Source organism: Perognathus longimembris, chromosome 7 (genome assembly GCF_023159225.1).
Source record: "Perognathus longimembris pacificus isolate PPM17 chromosome 7, ASM2315922v1, whole genome shotgun sequence".
Lineage (NCBI taxonomy): Eukaryota > Metazoa > Chordata > Mammalia > Rodentia > Heteromyidae > Perognathus > Perognathus longimembris.
The window spans coordinates 26,998,033-27,006,880 of NC_063167.1; the positions used below are offsets into that span (position 1 = coordinate 26,998,033).

General features: G+C 55.0%; 1 protein-coding gene across 1 annotated transcript; it reads right to left on the bottom strand.

Moving 5' to 3' along the window:
* Positions 1-3,438: 3,438 nt before the first annotated feature.
* Edn2 (endothelin 2) lies at positions 3,439-8,413 on the bottom strand. The gene is made up of 5 exons (XM_048349890.1): positions 8,286-8,413; positions 7,760-7,916; positions 6,203-6,325; positions 5,207-5,305; positions 3,439-3,588 (listed from the first exon to the last, which is right to left on the bottom strand). The coding sequence occupies exons 1-5, from the start codon at positions 8,347-8,349 to the stop codon at positions 3,495-3,497; spliced, it is 537 nt and encodes a 178-aa protein (XP_048205847.1). The 5' UTR covers positions 8,350-8,413; the 3' UTR covers positions 3,439-3,494.
* Positions 8,414-8,848: the final 435 nt, after the last annotated feature.

Below are 8,848 nucleotides of genomic sequence, written 5' to 3' on the forward strand. Positions count from 1 at the left end.
CCAGAAATTTACTGCCCTGATGATAGGAAAATGACTTATCTGAGCTTACTCTGTACTCCATTTGAGAGAGAGACTCTGAGTTTGTAGCAGGATGGTGTGTATGTGTGGAGTCAACTGAGACCTAGCCCTTAGCCTCCCTGGTCTGGTCTGCACAAGGCACAGAAGTGGGGTACAGCCCTATCTGTTCCCCACCTCAGCTTCTCCTGTGCGTGTAACAAGATTAAATCAGGGTTGTCCTGTGCCCCCTTCTGGTCTACCTCTGCCTCTAGAGTTTCAGCCAAGGAAACATGAATTTGATTCAGAAAGCCTTGGAATGGGCTGGGAATATGGCTTAGTGGTAGAGTGCTTACCTTGCATGCATGAAGCCCTGGGTTCAATTCCTCGGGACCACATAAACACACACACACACACACACACACACACACACACACACACACACACACACACACACACACACACAGAAAGCCTTGGGGCTGGGAATATGGCCTAGTGGTAAAGTACTTGCCTCGTATACATGAAGCCCTGAGTTCGATTCCTCAGCACCACATATATAGAAAAAAGCTGGAAGTGGCGCTGTGGCTCAAGTGGTAGAGTGCTAGCCTTGAGCAAAAAGAAGCCAGAGACAGTGCTCAGGCCCTGAGTCCACACCCCAGGACTGGCAACAAAAACAAAACAAATAAACAAGATTTAAAAAAAAAAGGCCTTGGAAAAATCTTATTGTTTTCTGGAAACTCAGCAGTTTTGTTCCACAAAATGTAAATTTTCTCAAGTGTACACCCGATTCCTCCCAGAGGTCTGCCTGATAGTGACCCCTCCTACATCCTCTGCTTCCTGCTGCTTCCTACCCACCAGCCAGACTCAACTGCCCAGAGTCTAGCCGTACCCACAGACTCTGGGCACCTGTGACCCCTCACCCCCCAGCCCTGTGCACTACTTGTCCCTTGGAGACAGGAGGGACTGAATGAAGCCCAAGAAAGGGACCCCAGAAGTCCAAGACCCAAGGACTAAGAGTCTGAGGGACCCTGCATCACCCTTACCTGAATCTATCTCCTTCTCCCTCAAACTGCTACTCAGTTATTTGGGTCACTGAACTCAGACCCTAATCAGGGCCCTCTGCCAAAGGCAGTGAGCACCTGCTTCTTCCAGAAGCCCTCTGCCAGGCCCTCAGCTTCTGCCAAGACCCCTGCCCAATGCAGTCCTGGAGTGTCCAAAGGGGCAGGGCCATTTCCATTGGGTGGCTATGATGCTGGCTCAGCACCAGGTCAAGCCTCATCAGGAGAGAGTGCTGTGCCTTGAGCTGGAGGGAGCAACAAGTCATCAGGCTGGCCACGGAGCCCCATGGACCGCCCCCCCCACCCAACGGTGGGCAGTGATTCCCCTGAAGGGGCTATAGTTTTAGAGCCCAGTTCTGACCAGGTCATTTGATGCTCACAGATATTTCATGGCTCACAAGAGGAAGTCCAGCTTCTCAGCTTGAGAAGCCCCCTCCGGCTTGGTCTTCCATTCTCCCCTTGCTGCTCCAGCCCTGTGAGACCCGGGGTGGGGGGCGGGGAGGACCCTCCGCTCTTCCCTCTCCCTCTGTCTGGATGCTTTCCCCATTTTCTTTCAACTTAAAATTTGAGTCTAGCTCACGTTTAGAGGCAACATGAGCGCCACCCTCATGCAGGATCCTTTCTCTGACCTCCGCCTCTGCCCTAGCCAGCTCCAATCCCTCCTGCACACTGGTCCTCCTTTGGCTCGGTCCCCATCCCATGCATTATGTAATCACCATTGGCAGCCTGACAAGCAAACGCTGCTTCTTCTCCGGCTCCAGGCTCAGCCAAGCACCAGAGATCACCTGTCTCGTGCTTGCATCAGCATGGGGATTTGGGGCCCATGACTTCCCATTTTCTGGATGAAAAAACCGAGGCTCAGAAAGAGCTTTGTTCGAGGTCATACTTCAGTGGTGATCCATGGATTCAATCACTTGTACCCAGATGCTGGAGCTAGCAGGCTGGGGTTCCCATCTGGATGCCACCCCTTAATGCCGTTAACCCCGAAGAGTCACTGGCCTTCTCTGTGCATCACTTTCCTCATCTATACCTGCATCCTAGGGTTGTTGGGAGGACCAAGTGAGTTAATCTGGATAAAGCCTGGTGTGTGCCAGTATACAGTGTGAGCTTAATACACGTCAACATGTTATTCTTCCGTGAGGCGGCCAGGGTTGGCTTTGTGGACAAGGGTTAGAGCACTATGTAAATGATTATTGCTTAGTCTATAAATATTTCCTGAGCGCTGGCTCAGGTCACAGCCTGCCGCGCCCAGCCCAGCCCAGCTGTGGGGAAAGGACTCCACCTGTTCAAAGGGGGTTTGGGGGAGAAGGGGCCAGTGGATCCAGGTAGTGGCCAGCAGGAATGGCCTTAGCTGTCCTTGGCCCAAAAGGGCTGCAGGGACTCCAGCAGGCTTGGAGCTTAAGCTAGAGTCCCAGCCTTCTTGTACTACAGAAGCATCAGAATCCTTTGCTCTAGGCCTTGTAGTCAGCTCCAGGCAAGATAGGATGGAGCAACTGGGGCAGAAATAGGCCTCTGTACCCTCATAGTTTTGGCTTCTTCTAAATGCACTCTGGGACAAGGCCTGCCACCCATTGGTTCCTGGGCTATTGGTGAGAACATGGATCTCAGAACCCTGTTCTCACAGCTGCAGATAGCTGCTTAAGTGCACAAGAGGCAAAAGCCCAGAGAAGGTAGGTTGGCAGCCAGAGATGGCCAGCAGGAGAGGCAGTGGAAACTGAGGTTCCAGCCAATCACCTTGGGCCTTCCCCTCCCCTTCCTAAGAGGTACCTATCACCTCCCTCTGCTCAGCCAAGACAAAAAAAAATAATCCCAGAACACCATGTCATCATTTATTTATAAACAAAAGTTGGCAAGTAAACAATTGAGATTAAAAAAAATACATTAAAATAAATAATTGAGATTCTCCAAGTTCTCAGAACAAATAAGTTATATACAGATAGGTGAAGCCCAGCAGGGTCTTCTCACCAGCACAGTCCCCAGGGAATAAGGGTACAAAGACTCTCAGGGATGGGGAGTCGAGAGGACAATAGGAGCCAGCCAGGAATTCAGCCCCAGGGGACCTGTCCAGCCACCAGGTCTGCTTAGGCATGCCTGTGTCCTGGTACACAGATACTCTTGGATTGTGGCCCAACAGACAGGACATGGCCTCCAGGTTCATGTCCACCCTACGCAGCTCCTTCAAGCAGGGCCCTGGCTGGCAGCCAGGATAGGAGGCTGCTCCACCTTGCAGAGGCTGAGGGCTTTCCTGATGGTGGGAGGGTGCAAGGCAGCCAGGATAGACTTCCTCACCAAAGCGGGTGGACCAGAGCTCGCACTAACCCCAAACATTGGGTCCAACAGGCAAACACCCAGACCCTGGCCCAGGAGACAGTCAGAGCGTCTCCCTTGAGTGGCCCAATCTCCATGCGGGCTTCCTTCTCAACCTTCCTCTGGCTCATGGCGCTATCTCTTCCTCCACCTGGAGTGCGCAGGCCTGGGCTTCGTCATCACCTGCTGCCGTTGCTGGGCCAAGTGGACCTTGGAGGCAGAAATGTCTCTGGAAATTGAGAAGGATCAACTTAGCACTTCGGGAGATGGAAACAACCCAAGACAAGAGATAGAGATTAGAGCTCTTGCTTGGATCCTGGCTTGTGGGCACTATGGAGTAGAAGGTGGTTATAGTCTGAGAACAAGGTCTACCCATCAAGGTCAAGGCCAGACTAGGCCTGGAAGCTTCTCTGCCCATGGGGGTTTTTACAAAGTCCCCATTCTGCAAGAATGATGGGTGGTATGGCCAAGGGTGACCCAGGTGTTGCCCACGTCTGTCTTTCCTCTTCTGCATCTCCCTTGTGCCCTTCCTTCCCAACTCTCTACCTTCCTCTCATCCAAATTGTGCTTTCTCTAATGCTGCCATGCACCTTTGAACCTGGCTGAGGTCCTGGCAAGGAAGCTGACAATTTCCAAGTGTCCAATTCCTGGCTAGCAAGAAGTTGGCCTCAGACTCTAGCTGTGGGAATGTGGACAAGGGCTCACCCTCTCTGGGACCCTCACGAAGTACGAAACAGGTTTTTACCACTGAGGGATGAGCACAGTTGGCAAAGGCAGCTCTGTGCACACTGTTAAGTGCTCTGTGCCTGTGAAGGCTTATCTACCTTCCTTTCATCGTGTGTGTGTGTGTGTGTGTGTGTGTGTGTGTGTGTGTGTGTGTGTGTGTGTACACTAGGGCTTGAGCTCAGGGCCTTAAAACTCTTGCTTGGCTTTTGTGCCCAAGGCTGTTACTCTGCCACTTGAGCTGCAGCTCCACTTCTGGCTTACTGATGGTTAATGGGTGAGTTAATGAGTCTCACAGGGACTTATCTGCCTAGATCCTCAGATCTCAGCCTCCTGAGAAGCTAGGATTACAGGTGTGAGATACCAGCACTTAGGTAAATAGTTCTTAAATAGATACCCACCTCACCTTCTTGCCTTTTCCCCTATTTTCCTGCCTATCTCCTCCAAAATGAGAACTCCTAATGGGCCACACTACCATCCAGCTCCAAAGAGCCCTTAGTGGCTGGAGTGGACATGGCACAGACCCTCAGGGCTCTATGGGTGCCAAGCCCTGATTGACGCACACTGCATATGTCAACACCCCTAGGATTTCATGGCCATCCTGTGGGATGGACACTGCTATTTCCACGTTTTACAAATCTGAATCTGAATCACAGAGACGTGGAATGGCAAAGCTTGTTTGTGGCAGGGCTGGAGTCTCAGTCAAGCCACTGTCCTTGGGTCCCTTGGCTGCATGGCTCCCCTGTGGAGCTTCTGTTCTCAAATCCGTTTGGTTGGACAAGCGTTCCTGGGCCCTACCTGAACCCATGTGGGAGATGAGTGTGGGGACGAAGAGGGAGCAGGCTGGGCAGTCAGCCTCTCCAGTGTGTGTATGAGACTCTATCTGAACACAGCCTGTGCAGACACCTGTGGTTCTCAGTCATGAGCCCTCAGACCCTCCACAAAAAGCCTACACCCAGGCCTTGAGCACAGTGGTTAGGAACAGACTGGGTGCAGCCAGATGCCACTGGTGCTCTGCAGCTTTGGGCAGGTGGCTTCACCTCTCTGAGCCTCAGTTCTCCCATCTCCCATGGAAAAGAAGGGAAATGTGCAAGGGGGTGCTCAATCAGTGCTGGTGCCCTCACCTCAGCCTCCAGAGGAGCTCTCCTGCTGAGGCCCAGGTCTTGCCACTCTGGGGCACCTGTGCAGAGGACTGGCTTCTTGGCACCGACACAGCTTCACTCCTGAAGGAATGGAACAGCAACAGAGCCCATGTGAGGGGCTGTCCAGCACCCTGAAGGCACCTGGCTGCAGGCCCAGCCCAGCCCCCACCCTACCCCACCTGCCCTCAGGAGCAGATCCATTTCCACTCTGTGCACCTGGCAATCCTTCCTTTCCTGGGCAGGGTGGGGACTGAGGAAAACTGAGCTACTGGGAATGTGTTATTAGCCTTAGAATAAGGCAGCTGTGTGGCTGGGCTTCCCAGAACTGCCACCTGCAGCTGCAGGGGAAACTGAGGCAGAGTCCCCCCCTCCCCTCCCCACCCTCAACTGGGACTCCAGAGGAGGAGTTTCTTGTAACCCATGATTGGAGCTGGAGCATTGGATTCAGGAAGCCAGCTCCTGCTTTCCCCAGGGGAGGAGAAAATGAACAAAATTTCTCTTCACTTCATTTACAGATGGGAACACTCAAGCCAAGAAAGGGAGGAGACACAGTGGCAACTCCTCCTCCTCTGCTTGCCACCCCACACCCCCAACTCTCTGACAACCCTAGGATTGTGTCTTGGCTTCCCAATTGCACATGTTATTTTCCTTCCAAATAAATTCTTAGCCTTGGGTTGGATTCAAAGACCAGTGGGTCTTGAAGACCTGACACAAGTCCTATTTCTTCTCTCCCTTGTCACCTGGGGTGCATCCCACCTGCCCCAGGGGTGGGGGACACAAGTATTTTAAGAAGCCCACAAGGCAGGACTCAGGGGTACCTAGCTCCCTATGGGTTCCCCAGGGTTGTCTGTGCCCCTCCCCCAGGATCTGACTCGCTTCTATTGGCCAGCTCCTTTGCCTGCCTCCTGGATGCCCTGCTGCCAGGATGGGTTCCGGCTGGCAGCCACCTCTACCCCTGCAGGCTGGGTGCCCACCTACCAGGGTCTTCGATGGCAGAAGGTGGCACAGGCAGGGTCGCGGGCGCTGAAGCACTCGCAGCGCCTTGGCAGAGAGCGGCGCCGGCGTCTTGGCGGGTTTCCCAGGCCGTAAGGAGCTGTCTGTCTGTGGGCGGACAGCCAGCAAGGTAGTGGTGTGGGACAAGGAGAGAGAGACAGAAAGAGAGAGAGGGTTAGATAAACCTTGGTCATTGGCAAGCAGGGACTATTCACACTGCACACTAAGACAGTCAATCATGCCATCTTTGATGGCAGTGAAAGGTGACCAGTCTCTGAACTCTGGTTCTACCATTGTGCCCGGGGAGCTCTGGGCAGGCTTCCTCCTCTCTCTTGGCCTCTTGGCTCTGGCTCCACTTTGCTCAGGAAGAGGAATCTGTGGTCCCACCCAAAGCCGGGAGCTGGGATCCCTTCCAGCCCTTCTCCCCTCCCAAGGGGGAACCTGAGCCCAGGGGGCGAGGCTGGTCCTGTTTTCAAAGAAGGTTCTGAGCTAGACCTGGAGGAAGGGAGGCCACTCCATCTCACAGACTGAGCACCCTGCTCACAGCTAGGATGTCCCCATCTCCTCCTCTCTACATGCCTGGGAGAGTCACAAAAGTGCCTTAAAGTTCTACCTTAACGTGTGTGTGTGTGTATACGTGTGTGTGTGTGTGTGTGTGTGTGAGATTAAAGACTCTATCTGGCCAAGGTGGCAGGGGCAGGTAGGGCCCCTGAGGCTGGTCACACCAGCACCCTTGGGTGACAGAGCTAATTTTAGTTGGTGTGGCAGAATCGCAGTGACTCCAGGTAGACACGGCACGCAGGGACTGGCAGGGTTCCCGCCCTGAGCGAGTGTTTGGATGCGGATTAGCTCCACACACTTACGTGCCAGGCTTCTCTTGCCTTATGCAATTTAGGGAAGGAATAAAAAAAAAAAATCACAAACACACACAGCAACTCCGACCTGAGGTATGCAGAGGCCTGGAGGCGGCACGGGCGCAGGCAGAGCGCTCAGCACCCAGCACCTACTGGTGCTCAGCCAGGGAGCAGAGGCAGGTTTCTTGCCTGTCATCTAGGGACAAAGCAGTGCGTGCTTCTCGGGGAGCTTAGGGGTGCTCAGGAGATGGTACTGCTCCTGCAGAGCTGGGCACAGGGCCTGGCACAGTCAAGATGCATCTGCTGTCATCGAGAATGCTATTCTTTGCAGAAGAAGTGTGGATGAACAGCCACAGACCACTTACTACCTTCCTGTGTGATCTTAGGGACGTCCCCTAACCTCTCTGAGCCTCAGTATCTTGATCTGGGAAATGGAGCCAACACTTTGCTACCAGGGAGTTGTGAGCATTCTCAGGAGCCTCCCCACTGTGCACGCCTGGCTCTGGTGGCTTGGCTTCCACGTGGAGTTGAAACAGAAACTGCTTCCTGCTCGTATTAGCACTATCTCCCCATCTGGAGGCCCTAAGGAGAGCCAGGTTGTGGGAGCCAGGCTGCGGCAGAGGTTCCCCAGCACGCCAGGAGCCCTCCCCGTACCCCTGCACCCCCAGCAAGTCTTCATGGGGCTCACCCAGCAGTGTTCACCCAGATGATGTCCAGGTGGCAGAAGTAGACGCATTCCTTGTCCAGCCAGGAACTGCAGGAGCACCGTCGAGACCGCAGGTGGGCGCCATGGGCCTGGGCTGCGAGTGCTGGCTGCTCCGGGTTGTCAGCAGCCTGGCCCTTTCCTGCACACACAGGAGGGGAAGAGACAGAGAGGCAGAGAGGTGGTCAGGGTGCCGGTCCTCCTGGGAGAAGGGACCTTCCAGGCTCCTTCTCTTGCACAATCAAGGAAGTTGGCACTCTGGCTGCTCAGGAGCTCCTGGCCAGCCTGGGGGAAGCCCCAGCAGCCCAGTGGGAATGGCCAGGCACTGTCCCTGGCTGCAGCAGCCTGCACCTGCACAGCACCCCATGCTGCCGCCATGGGCTCCAGTGGTGTGTCCCCAGTTGACTTGGAGAAGCACTGCATCCCTGGGGGGCAGGGGCGATGCTGAAGACCCTGCTACACTGACACCTCTCTCCCCCGTGGAGGCAGCAGCAAGTGAGACCAGGCTCACCTTCATGCAGGGCCATGAGCAGAGCCAGAGCCACGGAGCACCAGGCTGTGGGCGTGGAGACCATGGCTGGCAGCGGCTGAGTGCACAGCTGGACGGCTGGGTGGAACGGGGAGAGTGCCTGTTGCCAGTGTCTTACTGCTAAGCCGAGCAGAGAGCTCATTGCAGTGGTGCCCAGGCGTCCTCTTATAACACCAGGCAGGGCCCCGCCCCTGCGGCTCCGGCCCCGCCCTGCTGCACCTTGGGCAGAGAGCCAGGGACACCGCCTCCTCCCTGGGTGCCTGGCCCGCCCTGGCCTCCCAGTAAGGGGGGGGAGGAGGGAAGGAGGTGGGAATCAGGGCTCCTCCCTCCACGAAGGAGCACTTCTGGGAGTCCTGAGGCACCCCAGCAATCCCTAGCACCCTCCTGGTCCAGCTGACTTCATGCAGTTGCCCCTTACCACCCTATGCCTCCCCCCTCCCTCTCTCTGAGGCACTCCGTAAGCCTAACACAGAGCTGAGAGTTTGGAGGGGGATGGAAGGGACCTTGCCATGCGCCCTCCCTGCCTGCCCACTGCCTACAGGCCT

Bases quoted from the DNA above. Each gene is read 5' to 3' on its own strand.
- Edn2 (XM_048349890.1), bottom strand. From the start codon at position 8,349: ATGGTCTCCACGCCCACAGCCTGGTGCTCCGTGGCTCTGGCTCTGCTC. The intron at 7,917-8,285 runs GTGAGCCTGGTC...CTGTGTGTGCAG, and splicing joins GCTCATGGCCCTGCATGAAG to GAAAGGGCCAGGCTGCTGAC. The intron at 3,589-5,206 runs GTGAGGGCACCA...CTCAATTTCCAG, and splicing joins GAGCTCCTCTGGAGGCTGAG to AGACATTTCTGCCTCCAAGG.